Consider the following 25,894-nt stretch of genomic DNA (forward strand, 5'->3'; position numbering starts at 1 on the left):
GTCTGCCCTACTCCCATAAAAAAATTCTTGCTGTAATCTTCCTTTGTCCATCCTTGTCATTCAGGGAGATGTTGTGGATTCATCTGCTCCACTTTCTGCGCTGCTGGCCCAGGAACCAATGTAAAATGCCTTTGTGAGATGTCAGATCTCTAAGAAGAGATTAATGTGGCTTTAAATGAGTTTCATGGATTATTTTTGCATATTATGAATGTGAGGTCACATTTGTGAATGAGAATGTTTTTTTTTAAATACACATTTGAAATGTATTTAGAAGCGTGCTATTATATATGAGCCTAAAACGGATGATGCTGTTCCTGCAAGAGGGGCTGGGACTGTCAGGAGAACTGCTTATGAAATACTTAAGGAAAGAAAAACAACTAACATTTAAATCCAGACTTTATTGCCTTTCAAGCTCTTCTGTAAGAACTGAGTGCATGGTAAACATGACATTCAATTCACAGGTTTTGTTGGAGCTTGCACTGCAGTGGTTCTCCATCCTGAGGGCACCTGTGGGTTTGTTTCACCCTCACTCATGCACTAGTTATTGCATGACCAGCTGTGTGTATTTAACTTTTCCTGTTTAGGGGCGGAAATATAGGGATGACTGTCCCAAAGTGACCCTTCAAACACAAGCACTAAGAGCACCCTGGAAAAACTGCTAGCTCTTCACTGTAAATGTCCTTCTCTTTCACTGAACAGAAACACTTATTCTTCAAGTGTATTTCCACCCATAACTTACATAGAAACACAGATACCTGGAAGATCAAATGAAGTATGTCTCTTCTAATATGTCCCCAATAGTTTAATTCCTCAAACCCAAGAGGAATTTAGTTACTTCTCACTAACTGTACAGATCATGCTCAGACTGCAAGCAGCCAGATAAGAAGCACAACCTGATAGCCAAAGATATGATGGCTACTAGTGACACTAATATCAAGAGCTTTTTTTTTCCTTTTTAAATCAAATTCCTTATTTACATTTCAAGGACCTAATTCTATCAGTCTTAGCACTAAAACAACTCTGGTTTTGGTGGGAGAAATGCCTGATTTTAACTATTAAAGCCCAGTTTTCTTGGTGGTAGCTCTGACTGCAGATACGTAAGCCCCTGAGGGAGTCCTGCCTGCCATCAGGCCAAGTGCAGCAGGTGGCTGGGAAGTGCCTTAGTATTACTTCCATGAATATTTGTTTTGATAGGAAGTGCCAAAGGTGTCAGAGAGGTCGCTATGCCTACAAACTGCATTTGTTGTTGCTATTTTCTCCATCACAGAGCACCCTTCACACTGTCACCTGTCATGAGAAGGTGGTGGCTGTCCGGAAAGATCACACAGAATCACTGGGAATGACTGTGGCAGGCGGAGCATCTAACCGGGAATGGGATTTGCCTATCTATGTGATAAGTGTGGAACCTGGAGGAGTTATCAGCAGAGACAGCAGGATAAAAACAGGTAAAAGAGGGGGATTTTGAAAGTTTGCTTTAAATCAAAGGCTTCTTTTGAAATCAGGGTTAATGAAAGAGCTTCAGACTCTGACATCTTCAGCAATCCTATAGATTTTGGGATGTGTCAGATTAGAGGGTCTCAAGTCAGCTACCAGAAAAGGCAAAATATGCATCAGTAATCATCTCTGTGAAACAGGATGTAGGAATATTCTGGTAAAAAAAAAGATAAATAGCTTTTCACAGGAAAATTAGCTTGCACCACCATCTCCTAACTCCTGATACATTCATTGTGCAACCTTCATGCATTTTTAAAGTAATTTTTTGTGCTTATTTGTCATTGCATTTATAAATTTGAATGTAATATACAGGAGCAGAATTCCTATTATATAAGAAGACACATTAGCACCTTGTGGCTTAACATCATGTCTGGAAACTTTGGCTTCCTAACCCCATTTAGCTGTTGATATAACAGAGTGATAAAGCTTATAGTTTCTCCCCTTATGCATGAATAAGCTTTTAGAGCAAGATGAGGAACATATTTTATCAGTTGGTTTTGTGGGAATAGCTGGGCAGCAGAGGAAAGATGATACTGTCAGGTTTCAGGATGTTATATCTCCAAGAGCCAAGTTCCTCAGTAGCCTACATCCAGCAATGACACAGCTTGCTTGCCCTTCATCCCCTATGTTTTCCTTTAGTCCAGTCACTGCATGGAAGCTGAAGGGAAATCCTGAGTTTGAGGGAAGTGAAGGCACCCAAAAATGGGGCAGAATAGCTGCAACCCACGAGCCCCACAACCCAAGGTCCCACGAGCCTGGGTCTCGGTACCTCGCATTGGCACCCATGGGAACCACCCCTTTGTGTCTGTTCAACAAAACCCATGTGAGAACATGACAACAGGAGCAAAACAGCAGGTTTCCTCTTTCCTCCTGCTGGGAAATGACTGCCTCTCAGTGGGATATGCTTTCCAAAAAGTATTCATCATGAGGCAGCATGGAAAATTCAGCCTATTTAATTTGATAAAATTAGAAACAAATGAATATGTGATGTTATAATAGCACCATAGGCCTCTGATTTAGAGCAGGCTGTTGTCCTTCTTGTTGGGGGCAGACCACAAGAAGACTTTAATGTTCATATTGCAGTGCCTGGACTGCCAGTGATACATCCCTGCCTGGAGAAGCATCCAGGCCAAGCACAGAGGGCACCAAGGGAAGCCCTGGTGTGGGAGCCTGCTGTGAAGGGTAGCAGAGCACTTGGCACTGTGACTGCTTGCATGACATTAGTGATGTTTTTATTGTTCTTCCTGTAGTGATTGAGGCCATCTTTGCATTTTTGTCTGAAGCTGCTGTGCCTATATTATAAATAAGGCATACAGAAGGATGGTTTGGCTTGCAGCCATTCAAACAGGCATTAATACAAAAATAATAACACATTATTCCACAAAGGAAACTAGGAAGAGCTGGTTGGAGTCGCAGTCCTCAGCTAAGGGAGAGCTGGGAGAAAAACATCTTTGAGCTGTCAGGTTTCAAGCTTAGCTTGAGTAAAAATGTTGTTAGCTGGAAGTGGACTCCAGAGACCCGGACCAGGTTAGGCTTAGTACCGGACCAGTACGAGGCACTGGTACCAAAGCTTGTTGGTGCAGCAGGACCCCAGCTGTTTGTTCAGCTCCAGATGCAGGACATGACATAGAAAGAAACCAGGACAAGTCCTCTGTCCAGCCATGCAATATTTCTGTGTACAGGAATCTAGACCCTTCCCTCATGCCTGTGGCATGTTTACTAGCATATGCTTCACATCCACGTTAAATGATAGGATTAACAAAAAGCCTTGTCAGACAGCCACTTCTTGGCCATGGCTTTGACTCACTTGGTTGCGGAGGTGCAGAAGAGATCCTGGAAATGCTTGCAGGGTTTTTATCATCCGTTTTATTGGTCTCAGGTGACATCCTCCTGAACGTGAATGGCATTGATCTGACGGGAGTCAGCCGGAGTGAGGCTGTTGCCCTGCTGAAGAACACTAACTCCTCAGTGGTGCTCAAGGCCCTGGAGATGAGAGCATGTGAAGTCCAGGAGGAGCAGGGTCACCTGCCACCGCCTGAGGACACACAGGTGACCTCCGAGAGCAGCGAGTGGTCACCGTCCTGGGTTATGTGGCTGGGGCTGCCACGGTAAGTCCACCGTGGGGGGAGGATTGCAACCTCTTGCTGAGGGGGAGTGGGAGGAAAGATTGTATTTTCTGGCAGTTCTTTCTTTTGGCTTGATTCATTGCACTGACATCTTAATTAAATCCAGGCTCTGTCACTGACTTGACTCTAAATACCTCCCTTTTGTAAATGGGTACGTGTACATGGCAAAATAGACATGCAGCTCCCCTTGCAAGGGAGGATGGGATACTGAATTGTTTCAATCTTGAAAACATATCTGGCACTTAGGGAGTGAAAGAAAAATCTTGCAGGGATACAGGAGCTTGCTGAACTGGAGTCTAAGCTCGACCACCCTGCAGAAGGCAGAGAGAGATACCCCTCCTGCAACACTCAAGCTGCACAGCCCTTGTCCTTAGCCAAATCCAGCTGAATTGTTTGACTTTACCCAGATGTTGCAAAGTTCGTGCAGTTGGCCAGTATCTCCAAATCACCTCTTTTAACCCCACCCCCGCCTGAAAGAAGTCCATTTGTCATACACAGGAAGCAGCTGTGCTGTCATTTCAGCAAGGATAATAACAGCCACATCGCATGTCGCTAAGCTCTCGGTGTGCACGGTGTAATACCTACAGCTTCTGCAATGTTCCATAAAGTATGAGATGACACATTGTGAATCTGTGAATATGCAAATCTGGGATCACAGAGTTGAAACTGATATTCAGTTTTAAGGAACGAAGAATTTCGCTTATAAGTTCCTCTTGACTGTACTCCTAACTCTCACAGCAGTTCAGTGTCTCTCTTTCACAGGAGGGCAGGACAAGATGGCCTGCAGAACAGGTGGGCTTTTCCCTAGGCACAGTTTCAGGACTCCTCTTCATTTCCTACTCTTGCATAACAGGTTTTCTTCTCTCTAGCTGGAGCCATTTTCAGCTCATTCACCTTGCAGCAAGGTCTGCTGTGAGGGCCAGATGTTTTTTGGGGCTTGGTCTAATGCTAATAACTGTATAATGTGCTGAAGCACTGCAAGAGCAGAAGGCAGGCTGTGTGTCTGTCACCCATAGGCAAAATGTTCCTCCTCCAGTGGAGAGGACTACATCTTTATGCCTGTGAAAGAAAAGCAGAAAAAAGAAAATGCAGTAAATGGATGCTCCTCAACTTGCTACCCCAGGCAATGGTAAATTTTCCTCACTCAGTCTCTCTGAAGACAGGCAGGCACAGGGTGGTCCTCATTCCTGCTAACTTCTGCACTCCTGAGCTTGACCGCCAGCATGGTGAAGGTACCGGAGCATGAGTAATGCTCTCAGTAAAGAGACAGCAACAGACTAGAGGCCCTATAGATACTGCAATCTGCAGTGATGAGTCCTGCCTTCTATCACCATCCATTGCTGGATGGACTATAACAGTTGCACCCCGCCTATGCCACCTTCACTGGGCTGTGTAGAAAACCTGAGCTGCCTGGTCATCATCTCCTACTCACAGCTGCCTGAAGTTCCCACTACCTTAGCATAGTAGGGGAGATGGAAGACAGAGCTTCACAGTACTGCAGGCTTGCACACAGAGTTCACATCAGTCAGTTCTGCTTTGCAGTTTGGCAAAAAAAAGGGTTTTCCCATTTTAGAAACAGTTTCTGAGCTCTCTTTAGCCTTCTTCCTCTGAAGGCTGCATGTGTGAAGGCATTCCAATGCTTTTGGTCTGAAGGAAAATCAGCCCCAGTGTCGGCAAGGCTGAAGACAAGAGTTCATTGTAACTCTATCCCCAGCTGCGAGGCTGTGCACAGAGCACAGCATGGCCCTTCTTCAAAGAGACATGGGGACATTGGTATGCTGAGGGGGGACACTGCTCTGAACATCAGACTAGCGCCTGGGATAGGCACCAACGCACATGCCATGTGACAGTAACAAAGGTGCTCTGTGTTCTTATTAGCAGCTGATTGGCTGAGTAGGGGCACAAGAGGATCAGGTTTGAGATTGCTCACTAGGTATTAGCAGACCCTTCAATCTTCTCCAGCATGAGTGTGCTCACCCACTTATTGTTCTGATTCTCCAGGGCCCACATCAGATGTCTGAAAGTCCTTCAACAGCTTCTCTCACTAGGATGTGTATCATGTTAACTCATTATGCTCCAGGTTGTGCATTTAACCTTTCTCTATCTGACTTTCAGTTTGCTTTAGGCAAGGATCACATCTCACTAGATCCCAAGATATTGTCAGCAGTTTCATTACATTTTCCAGGCTGTTGGAGAAAATTATACTCTGTCTAAATAGATGTCTGACAGGTCCATCTTGGAAAAAGTGCCTGATGTGCAGTTATGGGGCAAAATGTTGAAGAATCACCTACTTTAATTAAAACAATTGACTAGAGGGACTGCTCCAAGATATGTGAGTCTAAGAACGTTTGGTACAGCTAACAGAAAAGTAGAAATGTCAAAATCATGATTATGCAGGATCATGCAAAGTACTTGGGAAGATGGGCAGGAAAGGGTACACCTATGTAAGCCAAATTTAACAAATAGAAAAGGCAGTAAAACTGGTAGGCCAGGAACACGCATGGTTTTAAAAAGAGGAGGCAGAGGGTAGTAGGTTATTTTAATTCTTTTGAGAAGGGAAAGATGTGGCTCTTGATAAGCCTCGGCAGTGCAGTGTGTGTATGTGTTCACAGCAAGCAAGGGGGGGGTTCAGAGGCAGCTTGACCTTACAACTTAAGAGTCAGATGTTCAGGCTCAGGAAACTGAGGGGATGGGAAGGTCTTCCCTTCTTTGTTCCAAATCCATGAAATTTTCAGAAAAATCCTGTGAATGGTCCCATAAACTTTGCTGAGTTGAACTTACAGCATGTCTATAGACTTCTGTCCATGACCAATGAAGTCGAAAACAGGCTAACATTAATAACAGTTACATGATTTAAAGTAGCTTACTGTAAATGCCTGATTTTCCATACTAGAACGGAACTCTCCCCTTTCCCAGGGACTGCATGCATATTACAGAAATGAGTACAGACAAGAGACACAAATATTGAGAGTTAGGGAATTATATCGTTTTTCTGGATGAAGTTGGTAGCAGCAGAATCAGACAAGTTATCTGATCTCTTGCACTAAAGCTCAAAGGCTTGGAAAAGCCATCTTGCTGATTTAACATTTGTGGATCTCACTTAAATTTTGGTCCTTTTCTTGTGAGATCTTAGAATTGGGTTTTCTCACTTTTGTATGGCTTAATAATACATAAACAGCTCCTCTGTTCTTTCTGTAGTACGATCCAATATGTGGTGGTTATAAAATACGTGCACATGTGCATCTGACATCTGTCAAAACTTGGCCTGCGTGCAAGCAGAGGGGCTGCGGGCTGGGCGGTGAGAGGAAACAGTGATGCAGAACCTTAAGCATTCTCGCCCGCAGACTTATTTCAGGGTAGCTAATTTAATTGTTTGTTGTTTAGGAAGACAGAACTCCTTTATTGGTAAAGGGACATGTTGTTGTGAAGTATGAGCAAAGGAAATAACAGGGAACAGCTGGCAGAAAGCATTTCCCCAGCTCTGTGATGATGCTTCTAGCTTGTTTTCCTGCTCTCCTTTCTTTGCTCTCCTCACATTTTCTTTCCTCAGCTAGTACGTAAAATACTTCTTAGATCATCCTGTCATAACATTTACAAACAGTACTTCACACAAGTGCTTTTGTTCATCTGTAAAGTGAGATGAGAGATGAGGTGGCCAAAGTCATTCTGCAAACCTGGGGTAGAACAAGACGTAAACCATGAAATTAGGACAAAACCACCCCCAAAGTAACTCAGTCTGGGCTGTAGGACTCTGGTGGAAGCAATTCTCAAATATTCCTTACTCTGCTGCCATTTGTGTACTGTAATGGGGCGGGAGGAGGGAGTTATGCTTTTCATAGCTGTTATTGCCGAAGTCCTCCTGCAGCTGGGCTGGTTTTCACTCCTAGAGCATAAGGATGTTTGTGCTTCATGAAAATCAGCAGGGAATTGTACATTTAACTACTTGAAGACAGGCACTTCTAAATTCCTCAGGCATCGGTAACTGGTGCTTGGCTGTAGTATTTCTTAGGATAGGACCCTGTCAGTAGATACTCTATATCCCGAAATCTTGCATCTGAGGCAGGTTCACACATAAATTATTCCTTATCCTCATCTTCTGGAGTATTTAGAGATAAAGGCAGAAGACTGTGAGCTGCTCTTTTCCAAGGCAGGAGATGGTTCTCCTTAGACTGGTTGCAGTTTAGTGGGTTAGGGTAGTTTGACTGGGTCAAAACACCCAGACTGGGGCTTTCATTACCACAAATACAATCTACTCAAACTAAGCACCTTTGTTATGATTTTATTTTTTCTTTGTGGTACTTTCTAGCTTCTCTTTATGATTAAACAGCCCTCAAAGAACAGACTCCCTCTGGGCTGCTCTTTGCTTAGGCAGAGCAGGCATCTCTGCGTAGGCACTGAACTGTTTGGAGCAAGCAGTAGCTGCGTTAGGCACAGCTCAGCTTTGCCTGCCAGCATCCTTTGCACAGTTCTGACAGCGCTGACAAACAGGTGATGGACGATGCACTGCCATGCTTATACCTCTACCCCATAGAATGAAGATTAGCAAACATCGAGTTAAAGGTATAAACACATCCTAGACACTCCTATTCTTTCAGGAGTCAGTCTCTAGCTATGGCTGTTGTGATGGGTTAGACCTGCCTGCACCAACACCCACAGCAGGATGAGAGAAAAGAGAAAGAGCAAGTACACTGATGGGTCAAAAGACAGGGAAATTACTCGCTCATTACTGTCGTGGCCAAAACAGACTTGGCTTTCAGAACTTAAAACATTTAATTACCAATTTGGGTATTGGGAACCAAAGAAGAGAAATTTGTAAACACTTTGGGAAATCCCCTTTCCTCCCCTTTTCACAAACTGAGCATCACACCAGCACCTCTTCTCCTGACGTCCATGTCTCCACTGCCTCATCACCACAGCAGGTTACACCCAGTCCCTTTGGTGAGGCAAAAGGCAGCACAGGGGCTTAGAGTCATGACAGAGTGGCTTCTCGCTGCTGTTCCTTGGTCCCCATGTATTTTCTCTGCTCTGGCAGAGAGAACAATCCTAATGCTATTATGCTGTGTCCATTTTACTTAAATTCATCATACACTTTGACAGCAAATATGTATTTATGCCTTCTGGACTGATGGAGACCATGCGACTAATAACCTTATAGACGGCATGTACAGAATGCACATAAGCCATGTTTGGCTTCACTGTCTTTTCTCCTCCTGCTTGTCTTCTGCTTTTCTATGGCATTAGGATTTACCTGATTACCTTTCAATTTCAGGAATGTGCTCCTTAAGACAGTGAGTGTAGCACTGGGCAGCAGAGACTTCTGTCCCAAAGTCAACACAGAATTATAGCACCAATGGCTGAATCCTGGCATTGCTTGGTCGTGACCTTGACAAGTACCATTACACATAGAGGGTTTAAGTGATTTTGCACATTGAAGGAGTCCATAGACAGTAAAGTAATAATGCCTGGCTGCTGAGGAAAAAGCAAATGTCACCTGTTTCTTACATTAGCAACCAGTGAATTCTTGTGCAAATATTACATACCTACCATCCTGGCAGCAGGTGAATATTTGTAGGCCCTGGGGGACTAATCTAGTATTACTGCTGTGAAAGACAGCAAATGCACTATTTGACAAACACAATTTTTAAAACACTAGGCATATCAGTCTTTAAGATAAAGGCTATTTATCCTCCTATGGAAGTGTCAGGTACTTCTTAGAAACCTAGAAAGTCTCTGAATAGAGCTTGTAACAGTTGCCTGCTGTAGGTCAGCCTATATTTTAAGATTTGGAGTAGCAAATGTATTTTCAGTCATTCAGTAATTTCAATCATTCCTGGGTACACCACTGTCATAGGTTAGCAAGCATAGTCCCGGAAGGGACGTCCTTGCTAAGGGGTGCTTACAGTTTCCTCTGGGAACTGATAGAACCTATCAGCTGGCCAGTTTGAATATGGACAATTCTCTTAGCCACTTAAAGTTGTGATCACCTCTGTGATCCACATTTAAGAATAGGCAAACTCCCCCTCCAAGCTCTCTCTCGTTTCCGGCGCTGGGACAGGTGGCTGCAGGGCCCGAGCAGGGCCCAGTGGGCCCGGCCAGGCCCTGCTTGGGCCAGGCCGGGCCGGGCCACGGCCATCCTGAAGCCATGGACCTGTTCCAGCCGTGGAACCCCCCCCCACTGCCTTGCCGTGGGCAGCCGGAGCGGCTCGGCTCTCCCCCCTCTCCACTTCGATAAGAAAAATTCAACATTCCAGCTGCAAAGCTGCAAGGCCGAGGTGAGATTAACCCTTTTACTGCTGTGAAGAGCTGAAAACCTGAGGGAAGAGAGAGAGGAGATGCTTAAAGCTGAAATTCTCTTGTGAAGCTATGATATATCAGAGTATCCTGTTGTAATTTCATGAAGATATGGGGGGTGGAGTGTTCAACTCGTGAGCAAAAGCACCTGCGCTGAGATAGGCAGATGCTGACGCAGCTGTAATTTCATGAGAAGTTTGGACAGGGAGAGATGAACCAGATGAGGACTTTTGCTCCAAACGGGAAAGGAGAAAACCTCAGTCCGTAGAGATGAACCAGATGAGGACTTTTGCTCCAAATGGGAAAGGAGAAAACCTCAGTCCCTAGAGATGCTCCCAGAGATGGTCCTAAAGATGAAGATGAGGAAGACCCTTTGCTCCCAGGGAAGGAGAAGGGCCTCTGTTTTTGTTTCTGAACGGCTCAACCTTAAAATTATACCCCAAAAAAACTTCAAGAGTGGACCCTCGAAAGCAGTTGCGGGAAAAGCTGCAAGTCGGGGGAAAGGACTCACACGCAGGCAGAGACTCCTCTTCCTAAATGGACTGAACAATATTTGGAAGTGGGCGGCTGTCTCGTTGTGATAATGTTTTCATAGCATGAGCAAGAAGAGACTTCTCTTTCTAAATGGACTGAACAAGGTTATTATGGAAGTGGTAAACAGACTGAACATCTTAAGGGTTGTCTTTTCACATTGTCAGTGGGAGAAGGGAGGAAGGTGGGGGGAGGAGGAGAGTTCTGAAGGTGGTATAATTTTTTTTCCTTCTTCTTTTAGGTCTGTTAATAAACTTCTTTATATTCTTTCAAGTTTAGTGCCTGTTTTGCATTTCTCCTAATTCTTATCTCACAGCAGATAAACAGTAATGAGTATTTTGGACCAAACCACTACACTAAATTGGTGTTTCCGCCCGGTTACAAACCGAACCCGCGACAACCACTAATGATAAGTGGGTTAAGTACTATGGACAGATTTCTATCACTCACTCTGTAACACATGGAATTAATTTGGTTTAAAAAAAAGGAAACAGAAATTAATGTACTCAGAGCAACAGGCAACATTTAAGAGTCTAATAACATTATTCTTGTTTTCCCCTATTCCTAGTTTTGGAACCTAAGCTTTGACCAAGCATAACCTACAGTATCATAAAAAACATTCAAAAGACAAATGGAGAGAAATGCAGATTTCAGTTCTCTTACTATAAAATCTTGTGTTAACCATTATAGTGAGGACAAGCTATCTTCTTGAGAGCAGACTCAGTACTCCAAAGCAGTGACTCACATGATAAGTTTCTCTCATCTTCCATGCTGTGACTTATCAGGTTACTCAACAAGAAAAGCTCAGGATCCCGAATTCCACCAATACCTGTCTTTGTGCCGTCATTTTTGTAATTCATTCCATTATCCTTAAAATTATTTCACTTTGATGTGCCCCACGGTAGTAAATGCCTGAGCACTTTGACATAATTAATCACATACAGGCTCATTGGAAGATAAGCAAGTCACTGGGCTGTACAAGGTAGATGAAATAGTTTTTTGAATTGCTGATTTACAAACATTAAATCCAGACTCAAATGCTTTTTTCCATCACACCATCTAGAGCATTTGCATAGATTTCTACCCTATAAAAAAACTTATTTAATACTTAAGCCCAAGATTACCTACTAATTTTACTTTTGGGACAACTGGTTATCTGGTTATAACAGGAAAGCAGTACTACAGAAACAGAAGTGTAGGTGCTTAATACAGTGGAACTATGGCACTATTTTAACTCTTAAAAACACTCTGTGGGTGCATGAAAAGGCAGATTCAATATTAATGGTTCATCAGAATCTGAAATTAACTATAAGACATTTAATTAAACTGGTTTATTTCAGGTATTTGTACAGCTGCAAAGAAATTGTATTACGAAGAAATACATCTGGAAGTCTTGGCTTCAGCATCGTAGGAGGTTATGAAGAACATACTGGGAACAAACCATTCTTTATCAAATCCATTGTTGGGGGAACACCAGCATATAATGATGGCAGAATTAGGTAATGATAACTATCTAAAAAAAGTAGCATTTAATTAAGTTTTTCTTTGGGCTGACTTATAGTGGTTTTTAAAAAACATGTTTTCATTAAGACGGGCAGGGACGGGGGAAGGACTCATTGATACAGAAATAACTCTGGGAGATCTGGAAGCAGGACATAAGTATCCTGAAGTTTAACAGATCTGCCTTCATAGGAGAATGTTTTCAGATGTCTAGCAATCCACTAGTATGTAAGTTAAAAGATGAGTCAATTTGGTCTCCGGGGTGGTACAAAGCATGCCAGCACAGAGGTTTTCCACATACCTAGTTCTAAACACCCCAACCAAACATCTTCCCTGCAAACACCAATAAAATTGAAGAGAGTAAATGTACAGTCATGGCACAAACTTACATCAATTAACAAGGATTAAAAGGTAAATTTGTTCAGAACACCGATCATTCTAGTATCTAAAGAGGGCCTACAAGAAAGCTGGAAAGGGACTTTTTACAAGGGTATGTAGTGCTAGGACAAGGGAAGATGGCTTTAAACTGAAAGGCAGTAGGTTTAGACCAGATATTAAAAAGAAATTATTTAACGTGAAGGTGGTGAGGCACTGGAACAGGCTACCCAGAGAAGTTGTGGATGCCTCCTCCTTATTCAAGGACAGGTTGGTTGGGGCTTTGAGCAACCTGGTCTAGTAGAAGGTGTCCCTGCCCAGAGCAAGGGGGTTGGAACTGGATTATCTTGGAAGTCCCTTCAGCCAAAGCCCTTCTATGATTCTGTTAAGATGATTCTTCAGAATGACCATCAGAAGACCTGTATCATGTTTTCTTTCAAATATGTCTAATTAATTACAAATTTGTAAGAAATTCAATCAAGTATTTTCACCTGCTTTATTCCCTTATTCATGAACAGTAGTTAGTCAGAGAAGGAATCACAATCCTAATTTCTACCCCTTCCCCCCAGTTGAAGGATGTGCTTTGGCATTTGAAAACATTTAACTTAAGAAGTCACCTTGTTTAATTGTTGTCTTGCATTTGTTTTTTCAGATGCGGTGACATCCTCCTTGCTGTCAATGGCAGGAACACGTCAGGGATGATGCATGCCTGCTTGGCAAGGATGCTCAAAGAACTAAAAGGAAAAATTACTCTCACAATTGTGTCCTGGCCCGGCACTTTTTTATAAAACAAGTCTTCATGGAGAGTATGACAAGTATCTTAACATGGAAACAAAAGTAAAAAAAAAAAAAGGAACATCAGTCTTTGCTTTTTTGGGGGGGTCAAGTATGTATTTATAAAGAAAATGTTTGTGAAATTTCAACCTGCATGTCAAGAAAAGTCAAGTTTAGGCAAAGCAGTGACACCTGTCAGAAAATCAGAGTGATCCAAGCTACAGACTTAAGCCCTTCCTTCCCTGTGTTCTTAAGGGGTTTTTGTTGTTTTTTTTATACATATCTATATATCTATTTAATGCATTATAATAATAATGAAATTTAAGGAGCAACAGCTTCTGCTCACCCACTTTATTTTGATTTACAAAAAGAAAACCTTGAATAACTTATGGAAATATTTCTTGCAATTTTTCTAGTTGCAATAATCAGGTGAAGGTTTTTATCCAACACAGCACTTTGATTACGTGTACCTTCTCATGGTCAGCATGAAGCTGGTATTTTCAAGACTTTCAAGTACTGTTTGTTAGTCTGTAAAACTGTGAATGAAATTTCTAAAATAATTAAAAATAATTGTAACTGTGTACTTGTACAGATGTTATTTTCATCCAAAACCAAATTACCTCATTTCCCTGGTTTGTTTTGATTAATACTATTAAATCTGGGATTTTTATATAGAATATTACTTTTAAGGAAATACACTGCACCCTGCTACTGCCATCAAGTAAATCTTCTGAATAGCAGTACAATTTTTGTGGGACTGCCTTATCAATCACACTTGATACAGTTCTGCATGAAGTAAACCTGAAAGTGATGATGGTCTTATATGTCTCTTAAAATAGTCCTTTGTCTTTCTGCAAATTACTCGTGTTCCACAGTCTTGTTTTTATCTCACAAGCTTGCAGTGGGAAGAGGATATGTTTGTTAATCTTTATCATGTTAAGGACAGCTGTTCCCCTAGAACAAAGACTAAAATGAACTCTCTCTTAAGCCACTGAAAAGCAGCAGGGACGATTATCCAGCTTAATTCATCCTTATGCACCCACACAAACCAGACATAATTACCAAGTGTATCATCATCACACTCAGTGTTCCATTCAACTAAGAACAATCGGCACCTTTCCCACTTTCCCCAATTTTTTTTTGCTTCACATTATTACAAGGCTTTTGAAGAGCCTCCAGTTCCTGTCTACCCCTGTAGTAAAGGATGACCTTTCCAAACATGACTCCAAAAGCTAAGCTAAACCCACACTGTTCCAGATGGGTATATAATAAAATGAATGCACACTGTTCTAAAGTCAGTAAAAGAATGACCTTCCCGTTGGCTTATGAAAAAAGGAGACAATTTAATACAAAGAATTTAAGCCCTACTTATATTGTAAGAGCATAAGCCTCTAGCTTTGTTTTTTCACTGTTTCTTAAAAGACAAAGTCAGTCCAAGAATCTTAACATGAAAAATTCGTTCTTTTATTTTCAAAAAAAACCAAAGTAACCTTTGATTTCAAACTAACAGAACAAGATTAAGAGCAAATTATTATAATTCCCAGAAAAATAACAAGATTTATAGTAATCTATTTCTGGCACTAATATATATGCAAGTAGGCAAAAATCACACAAGCCTATTCCACAGGGGCAGCTTCAGTGTTTTCCTGTTCAGGAGCAGGTTCACCACTGGCTTCTTTTCCTTCTTTGCTTCTTTTGGACTTCTTGTGTTTGTGCCTTCTGTGGCTATCCCCTTCTTCACTGTCGTGACGACGTCTGCTGTTACTAAATAGAGAGAAAACATGCCTCAAACACTTGACACTTCAGGCCCTATTTAATTACAAAGTACCAAAAAAACCAGCTTCTGCATTCATATTTGAAAACCGGCATCTGCTCCCAACTCAAGAGTATTTGGATGTCAGCACATAACTGAATTTTTCCTGGAATGGAATATACATCTACCCATCCTGTACTTTTTGTCGGGAAAATGGAATGATTTTTCACATTTGTAACCCATATTCTAATAATACTTTTAACCTGCTGGCATTCCTTAATAATTTGACATTCTTGCTGACCCTATTTTCTGGACTTAACTTCTCTTTCTACCTTAAAATGGATCATGTAGAACAATTTCTATCAAGTGACCATAAGGGTTATTTTACTTACTGAGAATGGCTGTTGAGTTCTTCTGTTCATGCTGCTGAATGTCAGCTTCATTCCACCTTTTTCTGACTCACCATTTTTACCCTTCTTTCCCCAAAGTCCTAATTTCTGTTCGCATACTGACAGTCACACACATCACTCAGTACGAGGTTACCCAGGGTCAGTATTGCTTTTTATCTGTCCATGTTTTATATGACAGACTTGTTCCAAGTAGCACATTCAAGTGTTTACAATCTTTCCACGAAACTCCTGTTTGTTTGGGGTTCTTTTAAAAGTTGTTTTTTTTTTTTTTAACTGGGCAAGTCTTTCGTATCCTATTAAAAAAAGAGAACTCAAACCTTCGAGATGACTTGTGTCGAGTCTCTTCTTTCTCTCTGTGTCTCCTGTCTCTGTGTCTGTCTTCCTTCTCTCTACTTGTCCTATGGCGGTCGTAGCCCCTCTCTGCATAGTCTCTGTATCTGTAGCGTTCTTCATCACTGATTCAGAAAGAAGAGATTGTCAGGACAGTGAGACCAAGGAGCATAATGATAACAAGCTAAATGACAAGAAAATCTTAATATTGCTTCTGGGTGTCTAAATGAGTTCCAGTGCTTAAAGGACAATAAAGTTCTTCATTATACACTAGACTTGTGCAGTTAATGCAATTTTGAAAGGAAATTGTTCATTAAAAATGAAAGAAAAAAGAATACAACAGTGTCCCATTAAGTTTATACAGGAGTTATCAGGCTGTTAGCTTGAACCTGTATCTAACTGTGAAGGCAGTACAACCCTACATAAACTTCAGTAATGTTTTTGGATCAGTGTTTGATACATTCAACACTTATCAGCACACTTTTTGACTATTATACAATTTGGGTAAATTAAAATAAGATTTTGGTAGTTATCTACTTCCTTACACCTGCTTCAAGAAAAGGAAAAGCTAAGTACAAAGAGTAAAATATACTAAATGTTTTGGGTTGCTTTTGAAATTAACTTTTCTCCAGTACTAGTGCTGTCTCTACTTCCACTTCTCTCTTGGATTACCATGAAATGCTGCCCTGCCACAATGATGGTAAAAACCCCTAAATATCACAGGTTAGACAAGAATTCAAAGGCTTTACTTAAAACATATTTTTATATTTTGACTTGATGAAAAGGGCAGTTCTAAGAGTTTACTGAAATCTGGGAAAAAAAAAAAAAAAGATGAGAACACTATCCATTGTTAGCCAACACGACTCAAATGCTACATTAGCATAGCTTAAAAAGGCATGATCACATGATCATTTCATCATTCCTTTACTAAGAAAATCCTATCCAGCATCATTTAACAGTGCAACATCAATACAAATAAACTTAGTGTAATTATTTATGTATCACATGAAGTCTTGTGTAACCCTAGTTTGGGAGATCCCCACCAAGTCCTAAAGAAAGGCACAATGTAACCGAGCCTTCTAAAGAAGTAAAATCAGTAACGATTTAGATACTGCTGGCCTAACAAAAGGCAAGTGTTTCTGTCTTTGCCAACATTTCCATGAAAGAAAGTATCTTCCTGAGGACGCTGGCAGCAGCAGAACAGATCACACAAGGAGAACAGCTCAAGCCTGAAGAGATTTCTCATGTCCTGGAGCAGTGAGAACTGAGATCAAACTCATTTTATCTGCCACGACCTGGATCCTCTGGCCATTTCCCAAGTGAGGATTTTACATTAATGACTATTACAGCTATGCATGAAAACTCAGTGTGAGAAGGGGGAACACCTGAAGCAACAGCACCAGTCTTTTTATGAAACTCTGTATGATTACATCATTAAGCAAATGTCAGAAATTAGTAATTTAAGATACTGTAGAGGAGCATTAACCACTCCATAGAAAATTCTGCTTTTCTAAGGGACACAAAAAATATTCACACATCAAAACCAGGAAAACTACAGCTACAACTACAGGACTCAAAATTATGATTTGCCATGGAGTAATACACCTGCATTGATTTTACAATGCATTCATAACCACAGATCTGAGAGTAAGCTGACTGAATCCTGCAAAGCACATTTGTGATCAAATGGCACAAAAACTAACTGAGGTTGGAAGGCATGAGTGGAAGCCATCAGGACCAAACCCCAGCTAAAGCAGGGCCATCAGGACCACCAGCTGACCAGCACCATGTCCAGACAGCTTCAGGATATCTCCAAGGATGGAGTCTCCCCAGCCTCTCTGTGCAACTATAGTTTTCTCCCACATCTGATATTGCTTCCCAAAACTAATATTTTGATGATCAGTATCTAATTAAAAAGTTAAAATTTGAATGTCTAACTTCTGATAAGCTTGCCATGAGAAATTAGATGGCTACTTGTAGACTTCTGGCTTGGTTTCGAAGATGAGATACAAAGCCCTTAATGATAACTCACACTGTGCATTTGTTCTGTTACCCAGTTATTGTAAAACACTCTAGAAAAGGTTAAAAACATTACTGATACTCCCTTTTAAACCTTATTTTGGCAAACTACTAAAGAATCATGACAGCTTCTTAAGTGTGTCTGATGAAAATAAACAACTTCTCTAAGTAAAGCAAAAAACAGTTTGCCAAGACCAGTGTGTTGGGAGCTTTCAGGAACACTCTAACGCTGCTTCATGTTTTTGACCTTTATCACACATTGGTTGTGGAGTCTCATTCAGTTTGTTGACCACCAGGACACCAAATCCTGTAAAGCTACAATCCAGCCAGACCCCCATCTGCTCTTCTGCCTGAGATTATTAAGTTCTAGGACCTTAGAAACACAGTTGCTGGGGTGTGTTTTGTTGGTTTTTTTGGGTTTTTTTAATTTTTCAAATTGCTGTGCAAGAACCACAAAACAGTAACATATCAATCAAATTCCAAAGTCTACATGTTTAGTGGTAACTAACTGACTTGAAACTATCAAAACAAAACAAAACAAACCCCCAGTCTTTGCAGAGGGGAAACAGTCCAAAAATAATGGTATCTTCTCAAGGGGGCAGAGTGAGATACATTGTAAAAATGCACACCTTTCTCTGAGGATAGCAGGGTAAAAGCAGAACAGAACATAAAGACAGCTGAAAGCTCATTTTTAAACCACTTTTTGGTTATAATAGAATAAAAAGAATCCTATTTTCTCATAATTTTAGAAATGCTGTAGCAAAACCACAGGCTATTTATCTGGAAAACAACTGCTAAAACCATTGAAAACCGTAATTTCTGAGCAGTAAAATGCTTACTACAAACCCCAGCAAAGTACCACTTTATCGAAGTTTAAACAAAGGGAATATAAATAAAAGCTATAAATCTGTGCAGTCTCTAAAATAGTTCACGTTCTCTTCCTCACAGCTCGATTCATTTTATTTTCATAAGTGCACAGAATTGAAAATAAACCTTCTTAAGACATACTATGTCTGCATGTTCCTTCTTAAGCCCCTCCCACCTCTTCTGTGATTCCCAAACCAACTTATCCTAGTTAAGGGCCTCCCATTTTCTTACACAGCCATGTGGCAACAGCTTTGCTACAGATGGCGGATAATTTAGTCACATAAAAAAGTCAAGGCCTGCTCTTCCCCCTCCTTTACAGATAACTCTGGCAGCAGCACAGAGATTTCTTGAGGCCTGGAAGCTATTAAGGCTCATTTCAAGCACCCTTGAATGACCAGAGTTCTTTCTGACCTTCAATCAAGGTGTCTGAGAAACAGATGTTTAGATAGGTCTTCAGTTCTCAGAAACTGACCCTGGAATGAAGCACATGCACAGAGGACAGGACATCACCGCACCGGCATACATGGAAAATCCCCCATCTTGCACCCAGTTTGGGTCTTCAGCTAACAATCATCATGCAAAAATGTCATCTCTCAACCGCAGCAACGTTGACTCTCGGTGCTCTCATTCCCCTCAGCGTAAAACCATTAGTAAAAGCAATCTGCCTAATAGCTAACACATATATTCTGCAAAAATTGCAACTTAACAACGAACACTGAGAAAAGCATCAGATATTTACCCCAAAAAGCTTAGTAAATAACGAGCAGAGGAAATTTAGCAAAATCTGGCAAACCAATAGACCGCTGTTCTATGGAGCCATAGTGATCTCAACATTAAATGCTTTTGTACTTGAGCACATGGACCACAGAACCACAGAATGTTGCACCATTTTTTTAAAAGCAATTAGAGTTGAAAGCTGAATAAAGTTATCTGACATGATCTTCATCATCTACGTGAAAATGAAAAAAAAGTTCTTGACCTTGAAATAACAGTTTTAAAAAAGAGAGGAGAGATTATTATCCAGCCCTTTTTAACAACCATATTAACCATTTTAGCAGGTAGTAACACCATTAATTAAGGTCAAATGTTGCAACACATTGCTCTTAGTACCGAATAGGCAACTAAAATTTATTTGGTACTTCTACAGATATTTCTGTAGATTTTTTCTAGACCTACTGATGTCAAAAAGAGATGGGTATTTCAGTCATTCTCAAGACTTAAATCACTTTTAACCTGTAAAGCATTATGACCAGTTTGGATGTATACTATCCTTTTTTTCTGCTTCTGTTTTACATGTAGAAATTTAGAATTACAGCTTCCAAGAGAAAAAGGTGAAGGTGAGTCAGCCACACTGTCCAGCTCTTTGGAATATACAGCAGAACACTAAATTTGCATGTTGAAGTACACTGTTTAACAGAGACAAGGGTTTTGAGCAGAGTTACAGCACGTTTAAGACATTTCACTGACCTGTTGAACGCACTTGAAGACGGACTGTGATCTCGGTCCCTTTCCCTGTCTCTGGTACGGTCTCGATCTCTGTCTCGATCCCGGTCGCGATCCCGATCTCGGGATCTCTCTCTCTCACGTTCCCTATCCTTCTCTCTTCGTGCATAGTAATCCCACTGTTTGCTGGTGTCCAGAAGACTAGACCACGAGGGTGCAGAACCCGCAGGGTGTGGAAAGGTGACTGAAGAAAGAGATGTAGGTATTAGAAAGAAGAAAAACAAGTATCATATGGACACTTATGCATGAAAACACATTTGTCAGTTTCCTCCAATGACATTTTTCAATCTTCCCCTTTCACATAAGAGTTAATTCCAAGAAAACACTGCATTTTTTCCATGATGATTATAAAAGCTTCTGGCACTCATTTACAGACTTCTTATGAGGATGTACAAAACCAGGGTATGTACCCCAAAGACTGTCTATACACTTCCAGAGGAAAAAAAAATTGCTCAAAGAATCGGATTCTATGTGGCCAAATGGCTTGATTTTGGGGGAACAACAAAACAGAAACAACTGGAAAACAAAACTGCCTTTGAAACTCAGGTGCTCCAAAAATACAGTTCAGAAAAAGGAGGGCACTTCCAACCTTACATTTAAATGCTATTATTTTAAACTCTTGTACTTTAAAATAATTCTATTTAAAATATAATGTTAGCTATGAAGTTCTCATTCACTAATTTATATTCTATACTGTGCTTTGCCATACTTTTCTGATTACAGATGTAAAAGAAGCTTTAGAAATAAATTCAATCTGGGGAGAAGAAATAACGCTCCCACTTGTAAGATAACTCCCACTTTGTAACATAACATTTATGAATACTCAGCACAACCACTAATAACACTAAAATGTAACAGTTTAAGAAAATAAAACATAGTCTTAATCTAGAACTGACATGTTAAGATGTTAAGAAGAAGTCTCAACACTGTCTCACAACCTTTTTTAGATAGCTACCAATGGGGAGAAGGAACGTGCTTCTCCACTGCTTTTTGCCAACTTTGACGTAATACAGAACTACTACTTTTAACGCCCCAATTGTTCTGTCTTGCCCTCCCTCGCCAGAAGTCCCATGAACACATCCTGTAAAGGAAAAACAAGGGCTGAGTATTTAGCTGGAAACAGCACTCTCTAGTGGACTTACAGTACTGAGGACTTCTCCCTTTCTGCTTATCTGCCTTGCTAGCTTTCCTAACTTTCAATAAATCGTTTGTTTTGAGCTCCACTTCATCATCTATAATACGAGAACAATATTTACTTGACTTCATCGTGTCACAAAGAGATTAACAGTACAAGTAACATAATTATCCACTGAACAATGTAAAGTGTGTTACTGGTGCTGTATTTAATACTGTTGAGTTATAAAACCAGTGGCTTCTGCTGACAGCTATGTTCAGACTGCCTTGCCTGTAATGTCTGGGGTATGCCTGCCCCAGAAAGCTTTGGCAGAAGCTTAAGAGAGCAGTTTGCCAAGCTTCCAGAGGAAGAATACAGAAGACTTTTAGAGCAGGCAGTGGAGCAGGAAAAAACACTTCATTGTTAAAATACATTTGCAATGAAAAGTATTATAATTCCTTTATAAAGCATTTATAAAAGGTTTTGCCTCAAATGAAATGCTTGGCACTGTTTAACTTCAGGTCTACAGGCAAAATGAGGGGTTAACAGAATAAAATGCCCTAATACAATATTATGCTGTTCATTATACTGCCAAGACCTGAAATTCTTCGAAGGAAAGCAGGCGGAAATAGCAAAATAACCAGCTGGACTTAAAAGACTGCTAATTTCCTTGACTTGCCACTAGGTCAACAGCACACGTATGGTATATGAGACACTGGCTGCCAGCGTATGCTGATCTAAAGTTTAAACTTAAACTTAACTTTAAATGTATACTACAAATCAATTATTAATGGCATCACAAACTTTTACAATAAATTTTGGATACTCCATCACATCTGGAGTAGTTCTCATCAGACAGTAGTATTTCTACCCCAGTAACATGAGACAAAACAGTAATTTGACACACTGCACATTTTTATATCTAGATTTTCACCAGGAATTACTCACAACACACACGAAGCTTACTGTCTAATATGAATTGGTGTTCTGCTTTTACTACATTGAATGAAGTAATTTGTCACTTCTATTATTTCTACATTGACTATTCCAATAACTTCTACAAGAAAAAAGACACTTCAAAAATTTAACTCTGATTTTATTTTTAAAACAGGAAGGGAGCTTTGAATAATTATTAGTTTTGGAGATGTGAGCCCTGTTTTGGAGATGGTTTAAAAATGTAAAGCTTCATGGAATAAGGCAAACTATTTCATGTTTTTCTTTGTACTTCAAAAAATACTGACTCTCAAACTGTTTCTGTAATGCTAAATGTCTTGCAAGTTTCTAAGATACAAAAAACATTTAGAGCACGGATCAGAGAACTGCTTGAGGAAAAAGCAAACAAGCATTCGATACAAGGCTCTTCAGTGACTGATCAAATGCAGCTCAAGCAAAGCCAAAGATCTGATGGCAAAGGTAGCACTGAATTGTGAAAGGATTTAAGAGCAAACTGACGAAACCACACTGATGTGGTGGAAGAGCACAAAAACAAAACAGATATTGTTGAGCTACGAGTTAAGAATATTATTTTACTGTGTAATCTTCCTAAGGGGCTTGCAGTGGGAAACCTGACTGGCCACAAGGGAAGACACCAAAGCATGAGCTGAGGAATTTGAATAGGCAGAAGAAGGGCTGGAACCTTAATCAAGACTGGTACTTTTTGCTATGTGTTCCATTTGCACATCTTCCCCTGCAATTTTGACAAAGCTAGGAAATGCACAAACTGTCAAAGATGACAACAGGTTGGAGATTCAGTGCTATCATCCAAAGCAACTATTAAATAAATATACTTAGTGATTGTAAATCACAGTGATCATCTGTACCCTGCTGCACTGTGGAGCTCTCAATGTCCCCAAGTTCTGATTCACAGAGAGCACTGCTAAACACTGACCAGCAATCACATTGCAGAACGGGGACTGCCAGAATGTGATGCTGACCAGGAAAACATCTTTCACTACAAGATGAGCAATACTGATAAAAGGCCGCTGAGTCTCCACAGATTCAAAAGTCCGTATGATACGGACAGCTAAGAGATAAGACAATTGCTTTGTGCAGCAAATATGGAAGCTTTTGCTGCAACAGAGATACTAGATACACTGGAAGCACACAGGGAAGATAGCAACGGACTGTGCTCCTTGGTCTCCGTAATCGTGTAAAGGCAAACAAATTTTTAATCCTGCTGGAGAAGTTCAACTTCAATGTTGGCATGATCACGGTAACAGTCATCCTTTAAAACTGGTGCTGCAACAACACAAGCATGCCATCATCTCTAAAGGTCAACATAAAGCTTGGCAATATTCTTATGTCCCTGACAGTACTTGACAGAATAGAAAATTCTAACAAAAGAGACATCAAAGTGAAAAACATTCTACACTGGAGACTATGTAATAGATGCCACATACATACATTAGTATGTGTTAGTAAGACTACCTTCCTTATGATAATCTGCATGGCTTTAGTTGTATGCCTCAGCTTTTACTTTTTTGCTAAAACTTCAGAATTACTGCTAAAAAAGAAGTCTGTGTAAAGCAGATGTTTATGAATTCTTTTTCAAGAACTCTTGAAAACATAACAAGCTTCCAATACATGAAAGTAAACGTTTGATAACTGATGAGGATCCTTACAATGTCAACAAAGTACTCCTTGTTACTCCACGAACTGCTACAACTTCAAGAAATTGCAAGCCATTACAAAATGTCATTTTGTATATCCATGCCTAAGACTTCAGAACATTTGCGAAATAGATCTGCAGAATATTTGGTCTGTGCCGAACATCACACCTCCTCAGAAACGGACAAAACTTCCCCTGCAATTTCTCCTCTCACCGTCTAGGGTTCAAAGGAACAAGAAGCATGGCAATAGAATTTAGCTGAAAGAAAAGGCACTAGGAGCTGGATGGCAGATGTACTGAAGGCAGAAGTAGTGACTGGCAACACACAAGGTCTTGCATCTTGGTGGGGGCAGTCCTCAATGTCAGTGCAAACTGGGTGATGAAGTGATTCAAAGCAACCTGCAGAGAATGGTTTGGAGATAGTGGTGGGCAAAAATTAAATACAAGCCAGCAATGTGAGTTTGCAGCCCAGGAAGCCACTTGTATCCTGGCTACATCAAAAGGAAGGGTGGCCAGCAGGTTGAGGGAGGTGATTCTTTGTGTGTCCTCGTGAGACTCCAACTGGACTATTCAGGTATATGGAGCATGCAGCCCTTGGGACCCCAGTACAACAAAGATATGTTAGAGCCGGTCCAGAGGAGGGCCATGAAAAATTATCAGAGAGCTGGAACATTTCTCCTATGTTGTTTAGGTTGTTCAGCACGGAGAGGAGAAGGCTCCACGCACATCTTATTGTGGCCTTTCAATACTGCAAGGGGTCTTACAAGACTGAAAGATGGAGGGAGACCCTTTGCCAGGGCCTGTAGTGACAGGACGCGGGGCCATGGTTTTGCTCTGAGAAATGGTAGGCTTAGATTGGACGTAAGGGAGAAGTTCTTCATGATGATGGTGGTGGGGCACAGATTGCCCAGAGAAGTTGTGGATGCCCCACATTGGAAGTGTTCAAGGCCAGGTTGGACAGGACTTTGATCAAACTTGTCTAGTGAAAGGTGTTCTTGCCCATGACAGGGAATTTGGAAATAGATAATCTTTGATGATTCCTTCCAACCCATATCATTCTATAATTCCATCTACTTTATCTTTCTATTTTCTCCTTCGGATCAAGAAGCAGAGCTGTGCTAGGTAACAGTTCTAAACTCCGCATACGTTCTGTGGATGCCCATTTGGTGGCACATGATGAAGCTTTTATTTTAGTTCACTCTTATTTCACTTTTACTGAAAAAAACCACAAAGTCAAGTTTTCCAGCTTCAGACTTTTTTCCCATAACAGTAACTAAAAAGTGACTGACTTTGCAATAGGATAGCTGAAAGTTATAGTGTCTTAGACAAACAGTTTTTGAAAGGAGAGGTACATCACCCAGGATTTCTGAATGACTGCTCTTACTGGTTAAAATTCTGATGATATCTCAACAGTACTTGTTCTCCTGCTTTTAAATCCTTTCTAACTTGCAGAAAAAATTCTCCCTGACTTGCAGTCCATATTATGGTATATAATATTTCAAAACCACAGTTCTGCAAAAGCAGCAGGAAAACATATCCAGTATATAAATTAATAAGCAAAACAACAGTATTTACCAATAATGGTTAAATCTGCAACAGCATGTATCTATTTACAATGGTCAGCAATGAGCTTTCATAATGAAATACTGACAAGACCTTTTTAGTCTTCTAGCTAAAACCCTCATAAGCATATCAAACAATTTGATATCACACTGGTCAAAATTTCCAAAGCCAGCAAGCTTGCTTACTTACCACTGCCATATGAAAATGCACGAACAGGACGACCATCATAGCCAGAAGAATGTCCACTGTGGAAAATACATGCAAAACCATGTTAAAGATACATGTAAAAACTCAGCCTTAGCAACAAAGCTACCTCCTTCAGTAAATATGTACTCATATATAATATATACGTTATATACAATATATACAATCAGAAGCAGCACTCATTCACAACAACGGTCAATACATAGTAATAAATTTACTTTCATGCACATATGATGCATTAAGTTAGGATTTTTTCTCAATTAAATCATAAAGATTTTCTTGGAGATTTACCATCATCCTCCTGTAGGATAAATTTTAACAGAATTTTCAATTTCAAAGGAACAGATGTGTGCATCTTCCTTCACTGAGATCCAGAGGACTGACAAGTGGCTTGTACCATCTTAAATGTGTTTTGTATACGACCTGGTTTTG

General features: G+C 40.6%; 2 protein-coding genes across 16 annotated transcripts in view; one reads left to right on the forward strand and one right to left on the reverse strand.

Annotated features, from left to right (window-relative positions):
- The window catches only part of LNX1 (ligand of numb-protein X 1), a 123,486-nt gene extending 109,814 nt beyond the window's left edge, over positions 1-13,672 (forward strand). For all 9 annotated transcript variants that reach the window (XM_042053400.1, XM_042053397.1, XM_042053401.1 and 6 more), the window contains 4 exons: positions 1,268-1,445; positions 3,374-3,602; positions 11,783-11,941; positions 12,970-13,672. In XM_042053400.1, the coding sequence (XP_041909334.1) occupies positions 1,268-1,445; positions 3,374-3,602; positions 11,783-11,941; positions 12,970-13,105 (702 nt within the window). In that variant the 3' untranslated portion in view covers positions 13,106-13,672. The remainder of the gene's footprint in view (positions 1-1,267; positions 1,446-3,373; positions 3,603-11,782; positions 11,942-12,969) is intronic.
- An 861-nt stretch (positions 13,673-14,533) lies between these two features.
- Positions 14,534-25,894, reverse strand: part of FIP1L1 (factor interacting with PAPOLA and CPSF1) — a 38,881-nt gene continuing 27,520 nt past the window's right edge. For all 7 annotated transcript variants that reach the window (XM_042053415.1, XM_042053412.1, XM_042053409.1 and 4 more), the window contains 4 exons: positions 25,448-25,503; positions 19,938-20,157; positions 15,572-15,709; positions 14,534-14,855 (listed from right to left, as the gene is read on the reverse strand). In XM_042053415.1, coding sequence (XP_041909349.1) covers positions 14,708-14,855; positions 15,572-15,709; positions 19,938-20,157; positions 25,448-25,503 — 562 coding nt within the window. In that variant the 3' untranslated portion in view covers positions 14,534-14,707. The remainder of the gene's footprint in view (positions 14,856-15,571; positions 15,710-19,937; positions 20,158-25,447; positions 25,504-25,894) is intronic.

The sequence above is a fragment of the Corvus kubaryi genome, unplaced genomic scaffold, assembly GCF_017639235.1.
Source record: "Corvus kubaryi isolate FWS band 111438036 unplaced genomic scaffold, C.kubaryi_AGA036_p1.0 split1-131, whole genome shotgun sequence".
Lineage (NCBI taxonomy): Eukaryota > Metazoa > Chordata > Aves > Passeriformes > Corvidae > Corvus > Corvus kubaryi.